The sequence below is a fragment of the Tinamus guttatus genome, unplaced genomic scaffold (assembly GCF_059628265.1).
Source record: "Tinamus guttatus ecotype Peru unplaced genomic scaffold, ASM5962826v1 Tinamus_guttatus_pri_ptg000208l, whole genome shotgun sequence".
Taxonomy (NCBI): domain Eukaryota; kingdom Metazoa; phylum Chordata; class Aves; order Tinamiformes; family Tinamidae; genus Tinamus; species Tinamus guttatus.
In genome coordinates, this window is record NW_028288742.1 from 5,118,009 (window position 1) to 5,135,065 (window position 17,057).

At 37.6% G+C, this 17,057-nt stretch overlaps 1 protein-coding gene across 3 annotated transcripts in view; it reads left to right on the plus strand.

The window, feature by feature from the left end:
* BIRC6 (baculoviral IAP repeat containing 6) overlaps positions 1–17,057 on the plus strand; it is a 172,290-nt gene that overhangs the window by 87,053 nt on the left and 68,180 nt on the right. For all 3 annotated transcript variants that reach the window (XM_088524187.1, XM_088524188.1, XM_088524189.1), the window contains exons 46-56: positions 785–1,347; positions 3,757–3,932; positions 4,507–4,603; positions 4,772–4,966; positions 6,126–6,326; positions 6,933–7,212; positions 9,466–9,722; positions 10,995–11,103; positions 11,594–11,815; positions 14,622–15,402; positions 16,337–16,480. In XM_088524187.1, coding sequence (XP_088380313.1) covers positions 785–1,347; positions 3,757–3,932; positions 4,507–4,603; positions 4,772–4,966; positions 6,126–6,326; positions 6,933–7,212; positions 9,466–9,722; positions 10,995–11,103; positions 11,594–11,815; positions 14,622–15,402; positions 16,337–16,480 — 3,025 coding nt within the window. The remainder of the gene's footprint in view (positions 1–784; positions 1,348–3,756; positions 3,933–4,506; positions 4,604–4,771; positions 4,967–6,125; positions 6,327–6,932; positions 7,213–9,465; positions 9,723–10,994; positions 11,104–11,593; positions 11,816–14,621; positions 15,403–16,336; positions 16,481–17,057) is intronic.

Here is a 17,057-nt window from a genome sequence, read left to right on the forward strand (position 1 = left end):
TACTTGAAATAAGCTAAAAAGACCCTAAAAAGGGTGTTTTCTGAGGTTAAAAGTTATTGCGAGATTGCTCAGCATCAAAGATGGAGAGAAATTTTTCAAAAATTAAATCAGACTCCCCAGATTAGCACCAATTTTGTTTTTAAATATACTAATTCAGAAGGCTCCTTCTGCAGTACATGAGTGAACATATGAATTACTTCAGGTAAATAAATGTATCCCTAAGAGTAGTCTTGCAAGTAATCAAACTTAAACCACTTACCTGATACTTTGAGTGCCATTCTTATGAAAAGTTGCTATTCAGACTGACCACTCTCTTTCCTCCAGCCAGAAGGGGGAAAAAATCATGTTTTAGAAGGCAAATAATCCTAGTGGTGCTAAAGTACTAGGTGACTTCTATACATGAAATTTCCCTGTAAACATGTAAAATTTTCCAGACAATTACAGAAGGCTGTGTTTCAGACCTGTGTATCTGCACATTAGAAATAATAGGTCCTAACCTTTGTCAAAGAAAAGTTTCAACCTTGACAATTCTGGTAAAGTGATAGGATGGAGAGATTCTGTAGACGCTGTCATAAGCAGTGTATTAAAAAGTTGTGAATGTCTGGCCCTTGTCCAAAGTCAGTATATGCTTCAGCATGCATTTCCAGTAACGTCTGGATTTGTATTTTTTTGAAAATCTGTACTCTTTGAGAGTTATTCCTCAAAAACTCGTTTTTGAATGTTAGTCATGCAGACAAGTAGCATAAATTGTTAATGTTTAACAATGACTTTTTTATTCTTTCAGGGGTGCTTTCCAGACAGGCCAGGGACCCTTGGATGCACAAGTGAAACTCTTGGAGTTTACTTTGGAGCAGAACTTCGAAGTTGTGTCCGTTAGCACTATTTCTGCAGTAATCGAGTCTATAACCTTCCTCGTGCATCATTACATTACGTGTTCAGACAAAGTGATGTCTCGCAGCGGCTCAGACAGCTCCGTAGGGGCTCGAGCATGTTTTGGAGGACTTTTTGCCAACATTATTCGTCCAGGCGATGCCAAAGCAGTTTGTGGAGAAATGACAAGGGATCAACTTATGTTTGATTTGTTAAAGCTGGTCAACATTTTAGTTCAGCTGCCACTTTCCAGTAACCGAGAGTATAGTGCCCGTGTTCCAGTTGCAAGCAGTACTACAGACAGCGTGTCTGATGAAGAAAAGGTTTCAGGAGGCAAGGATGGCAATGGAAACAATTCCAGTACTCAAGGGTCAACCGCATATGTGGCAGACTTGGTCTTAGCCAACCAACAAATTATGAGCCAGATTTTGTCTGCCCTTGGCCAGTGCAACAGCAGCGCTATGGCAATGATTATTGGTAGGTATTTTGTAAATAAAAAAGAAGACTTCTTGGGGTGGGGGATGCTTAAAACTTCTACAAACGGAGAAGTTGGATGCAGACTTGAAAGGCTTTGTCACAGAAATGACAGGAAGAAAAAGCCTGCTGATCCCCATAGCGCTTCTTACCAGAAGCCTCTTTAACAGTGTGTTCTGGGAGCTCCAGTCACACATGCTCCAGTCAGAGAAGTGAGGAAGGAGATGACACTTTGAACAGCAGAGTTGCTGCTATAGTTTAGCAGAATGGCTCGTGAGTGGCAACACTAGTCTATGACTTGTTTGCAGGCAGAAATGCCATGACTAGCCTGGCATGTGCAAAAGTACAAAAGCATTTTGCAGGACAATAGGCAGAGACTTTGTTCCATTTCTGAAATGAGCTGCCAAATTCTGTGCTCTTAGTAGCGATTGTCCTTGCAGTCAAAATCTCTGGCCCTTTCTGTGCCAGTTTCCTTGAAGCAAAGGTGAAACTGTTAACCAGAACTCTTACTCAAAACCTGTATGCTTGTTGACTGGGGCTTGTTGAGTGAAGGTTAGGCCAGTGGTTCATTCTGGCATTGGAGCAACTGAGAAAGAAACTAGTGACCTCTGATAGTTGCACTGACAGAGCAGGCAGAATTGTACAGGGCTGGGATGTGCTGCCAGGACCTTCCAGAAGACTCTTCTCAACTTTATGTCCTTCTGAACAACCAGTTTCTGCCCAGGAGTTGTTTTGTGTTTTTAAAAACTCAATTTGGAAAGGTAGCTTTGTGTCAAAGCACTCTTCAGAGGATGCAAGTTGTTGGGCCAGCTGATCTCTTCAATGGGTTGTTTTTGCCGAGCCTTTTGATACAGGTTGTTGGTGCTAATTTGTGTGTGTTTTAGAAAGGTATAACATGGCTACTTAAGGATTTCGTTCCTTCATGGAAAACAAAAAAAGGGGATTAAGCTCTTGTCAGGCAAATTCTGTCCGAAACATTCCTCCAGTACTGCTGCCAAGATTGCAGACACTGTGTGTTTTGGATTAAATGCTATCAGCATGTTGTAGTAAACATAACTAGTAAAAAGATGGGTCTGGAAGACATCTGCAGGTGTCTGCTGATATGCAGCTGGGCTGCTGTCAGAGTTTAAGCCAATTGTGCTGAACTGCTGGCTCGGGTAAGCTCAGAAACCGAGATGAGTAATTTGCTTGTCCCATGAAGTTAAAACATCTGCTGCATTGCCTTTCATGGCAGTTCTGTCTTTTTATTTCATTAGTTCTTATTTCATGGCACTTTGTTTTTGACAGACTGTGAAAATCACACAAATAACAGTGTTGCTGTCCCACCTTTGCCTCAAAATCTTCCCAGCTAACCTGCCCTCGATGGCTTCAGCTGTATCCTCCATTTTATTTAGCTTTGCCAGACCCTGACAAGATTGAGCCTTTGGTTGACTCTTTTTTTCCCTTTTTTTCTGTCTGTCTCCCACGGATCCAGTGCTTATTAATTCTTTCTTGACAATTTTAGGGTGCTTAAGGTACTACAGCTGTCAATTCTGTGTTTCTCTAAATGTAAATATCACTTAAATACTTTATCTATATGTTTAGTATAACTTCAGTTCCCTAAATGGAAGGGGATTATTCCATTCCCCTCACCTCCTCGTCCTGCAGTCTCAGACCATTTTTGAAAGCTCTTCCAGAATCATGTCATTTGCTTTATAAAAGAGTTATATCCTCAGGGAACCTTGCTTTCGGGAAGATGGCCCTCCTCTGCTGGGTGATGGAGGGAGGAAGGAGAAGTAGCAGCTTGACTCCTAACGCTGTAGCTGTACCTGGCATAGTAGAAGATGACTGAAATATCCAACACTTAGTCCTACAGTTTTTCATCTTCAGCAATAGGCAGTCAAACTTTAATGCCTATCATTTATGCATTAATTCCCCGAGTGCTGATGTCCTATCAATAAGATCTGGTTCTGAAACACTGAGAATGAAATGTTAAGGTGAGGTATTTTAGATAGAAATGCATATATTAAATGGTTGGGGTTTCTTGGCTGCACAAAATGGCTGCTACCTTTGCTACCAAGTTACCTTTGGCTAGGATCGATTCCGATTATTTTAGCTCTTATTTGATTTCTTTGCTAATTACCCTCACTTGTAATGTCATATCTAAAATAGGATTTTAATTTTCTGATTTCCAGCGTCACACCTCATCTTTATACCGTAAGGAAGGTAACACATGCTAGGGGGTGTTAATAGTAACTTATCTGATAGCACATTTGTAATGTGTAGAAACCTGTGTGAACATTTGACTGAAAAGAAGTTTATATAACTTTGTTCTCTTGATGCATTGTGTTTTAGGGGGTTTTGCTTGTTTTTCCTTTAATGTTCTGTTAGTCTTTAATTTCTGAAGCTTGAACTGTTTCTGTATTCACTAAGGTGCAAGTGGCTTACATCTAACTAAACACGAAAACTTTCATGGTGGATTAGATGCAATATCAGTTGGAGACGGGTTGTTCACTATCCTGACCACACTTAGTAAAAAAGCAACGACGGTGCAAGTGATGCTTCAGCCAATTCTTACCTACATGGCCTGTGGATACATGGGAAGACAGGTAAGGTTTCTTTAGGGCTTCAAGATAATTATAATTTAGTTACTTCACACTGTAAACCATAAGGAAAAAATGCTAATGGACTGGACTGATGACACGTACAAAGAAATGCTAATGTTTTTCCACCCTGAACTTACCTTGGTGCTGAAGTTAGACTAGTCTTTCTTCAGCTGCCTGTGGTGGAGGGGCGGAGAGTCTCCCCAAGGACATTCCGACATCCCATTGAGATTCTTGATTTGAGGTGTAAAGATGTGTTGAAACTTTTTCCTGCACTGGATTGACTATGTTCAGCTGGAGAGCACATTTACTGTGTTCATATTAATGGGTATTTAAAATGCTCAATCTTTTTATTTCCTTTTGGCTTTTTATCCAGTAATTCCTTCCTTTTCCTTACCAAAAAGACTTCTCCTATGTAGGAGTGAAACTATGGAGTATGTTACTACTATTTTGTGGGAGAGAAATCAACTGTGGTGGGATGTCCTCTCTGGGATTTGGCCTACTAAAATGAAGACTAAGAGCAACTGTGCATATTTCTATCCTATTAATTCTGTATACAATTATGTATTTCTTTTTCTAGGGTTCTCTCGCCACTTGTCAGTTATCTGAGCCACTGCTCTGGTTCATTTTACGAGTGTTGGACACAAGTGAGGCACTGAAGGCTTTCCATGACATGGGTAAGTAGGGCTCTTCCTTATGTAGTGAAAAGATTATAGTGGGTTTTATGGTACTTAAAGATGGAATACAAATATGTGTCTGAGGGATCAAATTTAGCAAACATGACTTTGCTTGCTTACAATCTGTCATACACTTCTGACTTGTGGGGTTTGTTTCATTACACATAGGTGGTGTTCAGCTTATTTGTAACAACATGGTAACAAGCACAAGAGCTATTGTTAACACTGCAAGAAGTATGGTTTCAACTATTATGAAGTTCCTTGACTCTGGTCCCACCAAAGCAACAGACAGCAGTTTGAAGGCCAGAGTGCTAGCTTCTGAGCCTGATAATGCAGAAGGGATTCACAATTTTGCCCCTTTGGGTAAGTAACTCTAGTTTATCTTGTATTAATATTCCGTGGTCGTATGAATATTTACCATGTTCTTATACTGTTGTGATAAAGTATTACAATCACAAAAGTATCATAATACTTTTAAAGCTTCTGAACAGAGAGGGTACTGGTGAATTAGGGAGATGGCAGAGAAGGAAATATTGTTTAGTCAGACCCTTCTGCACAGTCTTATCAATATAAGGCCCCATTTGGAAGGGAGGAGAAGAAAAAGGAGTAATCTGCATCTGACATAGTCATTACATCAAGGGGAGTCTCTTCATCCTCTGTTGGGTTATGGGAAGCCTTGTTCCAGCTCACTGTCTGCCACAGCCATGCTAAGATTCACTGACTTCTCTTAAGATGCACCTGATTTGACCCAGCTTCTTGCAGAAACATAGAAAAGTAGGATAACACAGAATGGGCCAGACCTAGGTCAAACAGCAGCAGAGATTGAAACTTACGCCTAAATATCACTGATGCTTTTTTAGACCTGTACCTCATAATTTGTGTGGTGTCTGCAGAATATTTGTTAGAATTGGTATGTTATGGTATGAATGGCTCTTTTTCATTACTAGTGTGTAAATGCTGCCCCTAACCTGGCTCGTCCCATGAATGTTTTCTTTCAGTGTCTCATTGTCAGGAGAGCAGAAAGAGAGGATTGTGTTTATAAACATACAAATAAAAACAATTGCAAATAGTGTAGGACAAAAGAGAGAGCTGTTCAGTCCTGTCATTAAAACTTAGATGGATTAAATAAAATGAAAAAAAAAATAAAAAGCAAGTTTATTTGAGAGACTATAAACCTTCTACAGTGTTGCTCACAAGTTGTTTAAAAGGTGAATTTGAGAATCTTGCAGATAGTTGTATTACTTTAAATAGTATTCTTAGTATTTATAAATTAGGTGACTTATTGCATAATTTATTGCATTTACAATTTCAGTAGCAAATTTTCAAGCATGTAGATCCATAAATTGCAAATTTGAAGTGCAGTTTTGCGAATAGCAAAAGAAGAATATCTTCATAACTGTCAATATAACATATAGAATGTTATCAAAAACCAAATGAGATGGAAGGGGCTAAGGTATTTTCTACCTGTGTGTTCTGAATTGGTCTGGTAGTAGTAAGTATTGATAATGCTGCTGTTTTGTAGGCTCCATCACTTCGAGCAGTCCCACTGCCCAGCCTGCTGAAGTGCTGTTACAGGCTACTCCTCCACACAGACGAGCCCGGTCTGCCGCGTGGTCCTACATCTTCCTGCCCGAGGAAGCTTGGTGCGACCTCACCATCCACCTTCCTGCAGCCGTGCTGCTCAAGGAGATCCACATCCAGCCTCATCTGGCCTCTCTTGCAAGTGAGTGTTTTGCTAACAGGGACTCTGGTTTGAAAGTTCAAAGACTAGGATTTAGAAATACTACAGGGAACATAAGCTGAGGGTCTAGACCCGTTGTTTGAAGAAGGTGATTAAAATAAGTTGAAAAGTTTCTAGGTCTGCTTTTCTTGAGAATTGAAGGCTTTTGTTTTGCTTGACTTCTTGCAGCGTTTTGTGGCATTAACTTTAAAATTTGCAAAGAACCTCTCTAAATTCTAGCGTGGAGCGATATTGATTAGTAATCTTCTGACAAAACAGTTAGGTGGGGTGACTAGAATAAGACTTGAGAGAAACAAACCTGCTGCTGTCTTATTGTCACATCCCAACTTGGGAAAGATGTGACATTTACTCCAACAGAACTTTCCTTCGTTTGAAATAAACCCTATAAACCACATATCAAAATGCATGTGCACGTTGTTATTGATAACACACTGATCAAGGACTCTAGCTGCAGTTCTCTAGTAGTTTTTAATCATGTTGTCCTGTATCTTCAACAAGAAAAAATGCTTAATGTATAACATTCAAGCCATTTGAATTTTCTGAATTTTCTAAATAGCATTAAACCTTCTTTCTTACCTTACTCTGTAGCTTGCCCTTCATCAGTATCGGTGGAAATAAGTGCAGATGGTGTGAATATGTTACCTTTGTCAACTCCTGTTATCACAAGTGGTCTCACATACATAAAAATCCAGCTCGTGAAAGCTGAGGTGGCCTCGGCTGTCTGTCTCCGTCTCCATCGTCCCCGAGATGCTAGTACACTGGGCCTCTCTCAGATCAAACTGTTGGGCCTCACAGCCTTTGGAAACACCTCGTCTGCCACAGTCAATAATCCGTTCCTTCCTTCTGAGGATCAGGTCTCCAAAACAAGGTATGCTCATAATATCAGTTTCAACAGACTAACTGAACAGTTTGTGTTTTCATTCTTATTTCATGTGTTTTCTGCTCGGAATCAGCTCCTTCTGCTACTGACTTCAACATTTGCAGTTTCTATTTTAAATATGTTAAAGACGTACTTGTGTTTTTACAAGCTGTACCATACATGGTGCTTTTCTTGTAGCATGCTTAATCTGTATGGAAAAGAAGGTGTTGTCATCTGTATTACAAAGAACAGAAAAACATTCAGAGTTGAAAGCTGTTTTCTTAATGTGTAGACAGTTGTCAAAGAAAATAATCAGCAGTGTATTTCTTATATAATTCTGACTTCAGCGGAGATAGAAATAGGACAATAAAAAGTGTTGTGGAAGTCATACCTAATATTTCAATTTGCAAATACTTGAGAAATATGAACTGAATGTTGTGATCCTGGTATATCAGCAAGATTTCTTCAAATGCTTTTGTGGGGCTAGATAGCACCTTGAATAAAAGGAAATAAGCCCTTAACGATTGCTCTGAAATAGGTATTTAAGTTTTTCTGACTTTGAATTTAGTGATTTATTGGTAGAGGAGATTTTTTGAGTTTCTTGGTTCCACTGAAATTTAGGTTAATAGATTGTAAAAATTCTTGACTTGAATATTCTTCCTTTGAACCTTAATGTTTGTAAACTTGAAAGGAGAGCATGGGAAATTTTTAATTATTTTTTTTCCTTAGGGGAAAAGAAATTGAGAGACAGAGGGAAGAAATTTAGAGTCCATGAATACTGGCTGGTGTGTATTTAATAACATCTGTAGAGCTGAAATTGGCCATTGAATAACAGTGGGGCCAATTTTTTTTAGCCAAATTATACTATGGCTATTTTTTTACTTCAAAAAAAAAGTTAAATCACAGTCTCACAAAAATCACAAATCACTTTCTAAAAGAAAGATGAGTTTAAATTCTTCCCATGTCTAGAAATTTTCTCTCAGTATATACAACTCAATAGACTAATGGTAATAATATGGTGTATATATATTAAATGAACTTGGATATAATTTCATAACCATTGCAGAACTTTTTTCTCTTTTCTTAAATGATAAATTTAGAATAAATTCTTACTGAAATAAAAATGTAAACTTAAGATATGATGGATATAAAGGCTTCCCACAGTTTGTTTTTTTCCAAAGTATTTCTTGGCACTTCTTGTTCTCAACAACAAACCTTGAAGAATACTAATAATATTGTTAAAGGAGTAAGAAAGACATGGGAGAAAAACGGCAGTTAATACTTAATTTTTGCACTTTTTATTTGCTTGGGTTTTTTTTTTTTTTCTTCTTTTTTCCTGTAATCAAGTAGGACTTCCATGCTCACTAAGATTCACAGTAGTTTATTCTAGTTGTATAAAATCCTGAATGTATGCATCTGACCTTGATATTGCAAATACCGTATAATTGTTAATAAATTGTATAATTTTAATGTCGACACATACTGCAGGATTCTCAACCTTCAATAAAGATAACCTTCTGCTTGGGCCCTGCTGTGCCCAAGTGAAGCAGTGTGCTGTTTCCCATGTACTATTTGGCCAGTTCCTTTTAATGTCTGAATGCACACTCATTGACACGTGAATTTTGGCACATACGAGAACTTCTGTGTGTACATAAATACCCCAAACCAAAAAAAAAAAAAACGCACACAAATAAAAACAAACAAAAAACTCGCACATTAAAGAAAAATAAAAACAAAATGACTGCCAGAGCATTTGGGATGCATGTAGGTTGGATCTGTTGAGAGAAACATGTATCAAGAAACCTGATGTTGTGAGACGCATATCTTCACATTCACAATTCCTCTGCCTACTTGAGAAACGTTACACTCCATAACAACATGTGCGGGCTCTTGCCCTTTTCCCGTTGTGTGTCCGTGGAAAGTGTGCCTCAGAACTAGAGGAGAGATTGTGGAGGCAGGACTTTTTTGGACTCTGAACCATTCCAAAGGGTAAATTTAACAAATAAATAATATAAAAATAAACCTCTCTGTCCACAAACTCTGCCTTTCTTACAACTTTACATCTGTAGTTCCAGCAGCATTGCTACCATATGTTACGCTGAAGTGTTGAGTTTAGTTATTTTAATTTTCTCACATGACATCCAATCATGTCACAGCCATTTTTGTCGCACTTGTTATAGTACCTAATGCAAGTAGTTACATTCTAGAGGCAAATAAAATATTAAAATGATGCCCCCCTCATTTTCCTGTTTTCCTTTTCAGTATTGGATGGCTCAGATTGTTACACCACTGCCTCACGCACATAACTGATTTGGAAGGGATGATGGCTAGTGCTGCAGCACCCACTGCTAATCTGTTGCAGACGTGTGCTGCTCTGCTCATGTCCCCTTACTGCGGGATGCATTCACCAAACATCGAGGCTGTGCTTGTAAAAATTGGCCTTCAGTCCACCAGAATAGGCCTCAAATTGATTGACATTCTTCTAAGAAACTGCTCAGCGTCGGGGAGCGACCCTGCAGGTGAGTGCGGCGATTTTGCTTTGCAGTTGTTGCTTAATATCATTGTGTGTGTAAAAGTACAAATATAAAAATGCTTACGTGTTGCTCTTTTATTCTGAATTTGGGTTGCCAGAACGTGTTGTGTTGGGTTACACTGTGCTTTGATCACTGCAGAACTTTATAAATAATTCTACACTAGTAAAGCAGTGCAACCAATATCATTATTTATAGTTTTGATTTACTTGTGTAAATTTAATCATTATTTATAGTTTCAATTTACTTAGGTGAATGTTTTGAGGTCATGAGGGTAGGACGTGCAAAATATCTTAAGTGCATCTGTGTATGAATGTGCAAATAAAATTGTTTGACATTTCAGTGTAAAGAGTTCATACAAACAATTTTTAGGAATATAGAGGCAGAAATCTTTGGGCTGGTCCTTCACATAAATTGTGAATAATCGTATGTCTTGAAAATATTTAATTATGAAGGTACACTATCAGGGCACTTGGACAACTTCGACTATGACCTGTAGTAAGATTTTGCAGTAACTGGATAATTAATGATATATTGTTAGTATTTATGATTTCATATTACTTTGCTGTTTCTGTTCCTGAGTGTACATTGTGTGACGTATGTTTTTTAAAAGAAACAGGTCTGAATACTTATTTTTCCTATTCTGAAATTGGTGACACTAGCAGAAAAAGACTTCTTAACGAGTTTTGTGACTGACTTTGCCATGAGTTAAAGTTTCAGTATAGCCTATTGCCTTTTGATGAAATGCCGTTAGGTAAAAGAGTATTTTTCCACAGGACAGGAGATGAAGAAACAAGTGAGGAGGAAGTGAATGGAAAATTATCTGAGGAAATCCTGGGCATCAGTCCCACTGATAGAAATAGGAGGAATATAGAAGTAGGAAACTTAAATGAGTTTCCAGTTTGAAAAAAATACTTGTTTCTGTGAACCATGAGATTTGACCACTCTATAGCAGCGCGTCATGTGTGTGTCAAATTTGTTCAAGAAAATCTTGCTAATCAGATCTTTAAGTCCTGTGTCTGGTGAATGTTGCAATGACTTTTTTGTCTGTAGTAAGGCCGAACATTACGCTGCATGTACAAAATGGGCAGTTTCAAAGTGGTGGTGGTGTTTGTAAGAATTACATCCCTTTGCTAATAGCAAAACTCAACTCACTGCTAACATTACAATTCCATAATTATATTCCATGAGTACTTTTAAAACTTACATGTGTAAGTACTTCTATTATTTTTCCCCTTCCTTTCTTTTAAATGCGGCAAGATCTGAATAGCCCTTTACTGTTTGGAAGATTAAATGGTCTCTCTTCTGACTCCACAATAGACATTCTTTATCAGCTTGGAACAACTCAGGATCCTGGAACAAAAGATAGGTAATGCTATTTGAACTATTATGTGGAAGTGCGTGTAAAAATGATAATAATAGTTTGATCTTAACTACATAAAATCAGACTTTCTAAAATCTACTTGATAAGAAATATTCTATAAGTGCATAAATCAAAAGAAGCTTTACACCTTTTCCTCCTAGCTCTTTGTATTCTTTGCAGAAAGAATAGAAAAGATTTTTTTTTACTTTGTAAGTAATATTAGATCTTTAAAACATTTATTAAAACATTTCTCTTAACTACTCAGATCACCTCTCATTCCCTTTCTCTAGAAGAGAGCTTAGATTTGACTGTTTAAGATGATACATGTTTTTAATTTTTATTCTACTGGTGATGTAAACTAGTTATTCAGTCAACTTTGCTTCAAAAGAGGAGATAAATGTGTAAATCAGATTATACAGAGACAGCAAGCTAATTTGTTATTTAGTGTTTCTAGATCTGTTTTACCCTTTGTAATATACATCATTTTGCCTTCCAGAATTCAAGCACTGCTAAAATGGGTCAGTGATTCCGCCAGAGTTGCAGCTATGAAAAAAAGTGGCCGGGTCAGCTATATTTGTCCAAACAGCTCAACAAGAGAGTATGGTCTTTTGATGCCATCTCCTTCCCATTTGCACTGTGTAGCAGCAATTTTGTGGCATAGTTACGAACTGCTTGTTGAATACGATTTACCAGCTTTGCTGGACAGAGAGCTCTTTGAGTAAGTAGAGCAAATAAAATGTTTTATAATATACTCTTTATAACTAAATAGTTTTGTCCACTAAAGTGATATGCTTTGCCTCGCACTCCGTGTGAAATAGTAGTGGAAGTTATCTTCCCTGGTGCCAATTTATTGAGTGAATATTTAAAAGTGTCTAAATAGCTAAACCCGAATATATTGGTGTTTTATTTCTAATCACAGAACTGCAGTTGAGGTATTCCAGACACAGTATCATTTAAAACAAGACAAAAATGCAACAAAAGAAAAATAATTCTGTGCATATGATTGCACATATGTGAAAGGCACACTATTGCATGGATTTGTTTGCTTTTTTATTCTTTAACAGCTTACTCTGGACTGTTCTTGCCAAAATCGAGTAATTGTTGTGATTTTCTGAGCAGCTGCAAATCATGATCTTCATTAGAATCCTATTCTGTAAACATTATTCCTCCTAATATACAGTATCCATAAAATTAATAACTAAATGTTTTTCTTTGGGAGGTGTTTTTTTGCAGGGATGGGTGGGGAGGGGGGTATTTGATTTTTGTTCTTTTTGGAGTCAAAGATTTTGCTCAGGCCAGATAATACAAAGTAGAAAATATTGAGGTGAACTTTTAATTTGTTGGGCTTGTCTTTTCCAATTAAAAAAAAACTCTAAAAATCTGCATTTGCTTTTAGCAGTGATTCCAAACTGAAAATATGTGAGATAAGAGTAATCCCTGATTTATGCAGCTTAACCATATACTCTTGTTTTTTTGTTTGTTTTTTTTGTTTTGTTTTAAAAAGTCCTTGGTATTACAGAAATGTAGCCTATAGAAAGTCCTGTGTCTAGCAAATAAATAAATAAATAATTCTTTCATAAATGCATTTCCAGTTAATAAAAGGAACCTGGATTGCTAGCATATATATTTTTTTGTTGTTGTTAGGAAACTTTCATATGCTTTTACTACCTCTCTCATTTAGTCACAAAATCAAACATGTAAATGCTGGCAGATGTCCAAGTTCTGGTCATTGGTACAAGTGTGTGGAGCTTTTGTGCATGTGCAGCACTGTCGTCTGTAGCTGTAAGATGAGAAAATGGATAGCAAAATTTTTCACAATCCCCGTCTCTCGCAGAGTCCAGTATCTTTATCCTAGGTTGGAATTAAGAAATAGTGGTAAAACTATCGTACCTTGTTTCAAGGTGTGAGTTGCAATGTAGCCCTGGCCCTCTACCTCCTGCCGAAGCGGGCTGTATCAGCCAGCATCTGGAGCAAATTATAAAATACATTTTTAAAAAATATGGAAGGATGGTTGTCAGATATATATAGTTAAATGTTTCTTCTAATAACAGGAAAGTTCTCATATATTCGTCAACCACTTTGATATTTTAACTTTTAAAATATTTCTACTGATTCTAGCTAAGACACTTAATCTCTCCTTCATGTGGTATTTCACTTTTCTCTTGGTTATGTCTTCTTATCATCCCTGTTTTCTATTTCAGTATTCTATTTCAGGATGCTAATTTATTCTATAGTCTAGGTGGAAAATTATCTTATTTTTCCTGGTGCATGAATTTAGCCAGAGTTCTAGCAGAAGGTTTATGTGTACGTGCAAGTGGAGAAGTATTTAAGTGTGTCTTCATTATATGTAGATTAAAAAAAAAAAATTACCTATAACTGAAAAATTGTGAATTGTGACTCGCTTTCCAAAGTTGCAGATTGTTTGGTCGCCGAGATGACTTGTACAAGTTTTGTATAGGAGTCTTTTGTTTTTTTTTTTTTTTTTTTAATCATTAGACCAGCAACAATAAAGTTCATTTTTTGGTAGACTCATGGTCGTTCTTAGACAGTTATTTAGTCTCTAAATCCCTTAGACTACACATAGTATAATTCTTCTATTCAGGACAGGCAAAAGTTATTTTGGTCTTCAGATGCAATGTGTGCTCTATGATGATACATCCAAACTTACCTAAAAATATAACACTGAAATGGCACCAACTGTGCATTCAGCTGTGTAAGTAAATGTTAAAATTTTGTAACTGATTATACCTGTGTGATGATTTTACTCATCTACAAATAATGCTTCTCAAGTCTGAGCTAAATAATAGGAGCAAAATCAGGTTTTGCATCTCTGTGCTTTCAGTTAGTGCTGAAACAGATAGTATTTCAATGGGTATAGGATGGAAGTGAGTTTTTAGTATCTACGAGGAATAATTCTGTTGTTAACTGGTATCCTAAGCTCCAGTGAGAAACTGAGTAGGGTAAACCAGAGTGACATCATTTGTCCAAGATTCATGGTATTTTTGTCTTCTATCACAAGATCTTTAGATCTCGATCTTTAGATCTTTAGAACTCAAAGCAAGTTTTAAAATGCTTTGGGAACATGTTAAAGTACCTCCAGATCTTGCAAAGGGTTAATAAAGAGAGCTTTGTGGAGGTGTGTGCTCATTACCCTCGTCACTACAGTTTGGAGAGTTGAAAACATGAAGAGGCTGCAGTTGGTTCAAAGATGCATAAATTTTGTGACAGCTGTCCAAACACTAGACTCCTCTCTTGCACATGCAACATGCCAGAAAAGCTAGAACATATCTGTTTTAAATACAATATGGAGAAACAATTCAAACATAGGAATGAGGAATGCCTTTTGGGTAATGTCCTGCTGAAAGTGTGCTATGGCTGTCCAGCTTGGCTGAGAGTATTTTACTACAGCCTCTGCGACAGTTAATCTTAAGTCTGGAAATGAAGGATGTTTTATGAACTAAGAGAAGGAAAAGGAAAAATGACTGGAAAATTTATGTCTTAACACAGTTTTCTGTCTTTTGCAGATCCCTGTTTAACTGGTCAATGTCTCTTCCTTGCAACATGGTTCTGAAGAAAGCTGTTGACAGTTTACTTTGCTCAATGTGCCACATCCATCCAAATTACTTTTCCCTACTCATGGGATGGATGGGTATCACTCCTCCTCCAATGCAGTGTCAACACAGACTGTCCATGACTGATGACAGCAAAAAGCAGGACCTTAGCTCATCTTTAACAGATGACTCTAAAAACGCACAAGCACCTCTTGCACTAACGGAGTCTCACCTGGCTACTCTCGCTGCCTCATCTCAGTCTCCTGAAGCTATCAAACAGTTGTTGGACTCAGGTTTGCCCTCTCTGCTTGTAAGAAGTCTTGCTAGTTTTTGCTTTAACCATACTGCTAGCTCGGACTGCTCTCCGCAACCAGCGGATCCCACCCAGGAGAGGCTCAGGAGGCATCATGTTCCACAGCACTTTAATAAAATGCCCATCACGGCAGACCTGGTTGCTCCTGTTCTCAGGTTTTTGACAGAAGTTGGCAATAGCCACATCATGAAGGACTGGTTGGGTGGTTCTGAAGTCAATCCGTTGTGGACAGCACTTTTATTTCTGTTGTGCCATTCTGGTGCTACTTCTGGAGGACACAACGTCCCACCACAACAGACCAGTACAAGATCTAGCTTGCTTTCTTCAACTGTAACAGCAGGGTTGACCACTCAGCAGCGAACAGCAATTGAAAATGCAACAGTTGCTTTCTTCTTACAATGCATTTCTTGTCATCCTAATAACCAGAGACTTATGGCACAGGTAAGAAAAAATCTAAAGGTTTACTTTTTTTCTAATAACTGTCAAAATGTGTTCAGTTCAAATTTGAGAGCTTTTTACTTCTCTTTGTTTAAAATTGGTTCTCTCTCTCAAGCTATGATTGACTGGAAAAGTTTGGAATTAAAAATCTTGGTCTGTCTTTCAAAAGTGCAGAAATGTTTTGGCTTGTTTTGTCTCTCCTGGTGGTATAAAGTTTACTGCCTATCTTAACAAGACATATATAGTATTTTGGATTTTGCACTAATTGCATAGGTTTAGACTGTTCTGAAATGAGATTTGAAAATCAAGCTGCATAGGCATCTTTTATGTTAGTAACTAAAACAAAATTTCCATGAGATTTGCTTGCACAACCCTACCCAGCACGATCCGTGACCAGGAAAATAATCGGCTATTGCAGAATGTGCCTTTGCACTTAGCATTCTGGTGCAAATTCAACCAATTTCCTCGCAATGATTAGCCTTGCAGACCTAGTTGGAAAAGAATATAATTTTATAAGATTTCTCTTTTAAGATTAAGAATTGCAAGAGAACAGATAAAATTGGTTTGAAAAAACAATAGTACAATTCTGTTAGTGGCCTGTATAAATACACCCTTGCAAAGAAGCATTTTTTTGTTTTAGGAATTTAGAAGCTATTTTCTCTATTTTTTTTTTCTGTTGTTTGTTTATCTTCTTGATAGTCTACATGCTTACTGTTATCTTGATGCAGTAGGCATTTGGGGTTTTTTTTTCAAAACCTTTTGTTGATGTTTTCCTCAGTGTGTGCATTTCTGATTGTTACAATTAATGTATGCTATTTTAACTCTTGACTGATAACCGGAAGGTAGATCTTAGGCACTGCCTATTATGGCTGTGCAGAGATATTGTGGAGACCCAAGTATAGAAATGTTTTAAATATGATGTCATTTTGCATTCCAGGTTCTCTGTGAATTGTTCCAGTCCTCTCCTCAGCGTGGGAATCTCCCAACCTCTGGAAATATTTCAGGATTTATTAGGAGGCTTTTTTTGCAGCTGATGCTGGAGGATGAGAAAGTGACATTGTTTCTTCAGTCTCCTTGTCCCGTAAGGGTTTTTGATATCTATATGGTGAATATGGATTAGATTTGTTCTTAAAGAAATTCGGGGTATAGGCAATTTTGGGGAGTTATGCAGCAACTTTTCCTACTGTTCACCTGGCAAGATTTTGGAATGGAGTGCTTTGTTGAGGTTCAATTGTACCCCACCGTTTTAGAGGAAAATTTAGGAACCAACAATATTGTTAGACAAAGCAGTCTTATTGAAAGCATACTGTGTTTCTGAAAGCATAGATGACTGAGATTTATCTTCTGAGGAAGGCTTTTTGATAGTATCCTTAAGGATTAGCAACAGATTGGAATACAAGTTTCAGTTTTTCCATTTCCTTCATTTAAGGACTCTTAGTTTTGATGCTTCAAAACTGACTGAGATTCCTCAAAGTTACCCAGAAGAATTCAAATAGAATCCTGCATGACCAAGGCTCATACTGCTTTGTAAAGCACTTTTGTGCTTTAGGACTTCCATGCGCTTCGCTGGAGCACAGAACTAAAGGCAATGATTGATGTGCTGTGTGCTCAGCTGAAGTTTGCAAATCCAGAAATACAGGAAGACACAAGTTCTAAAG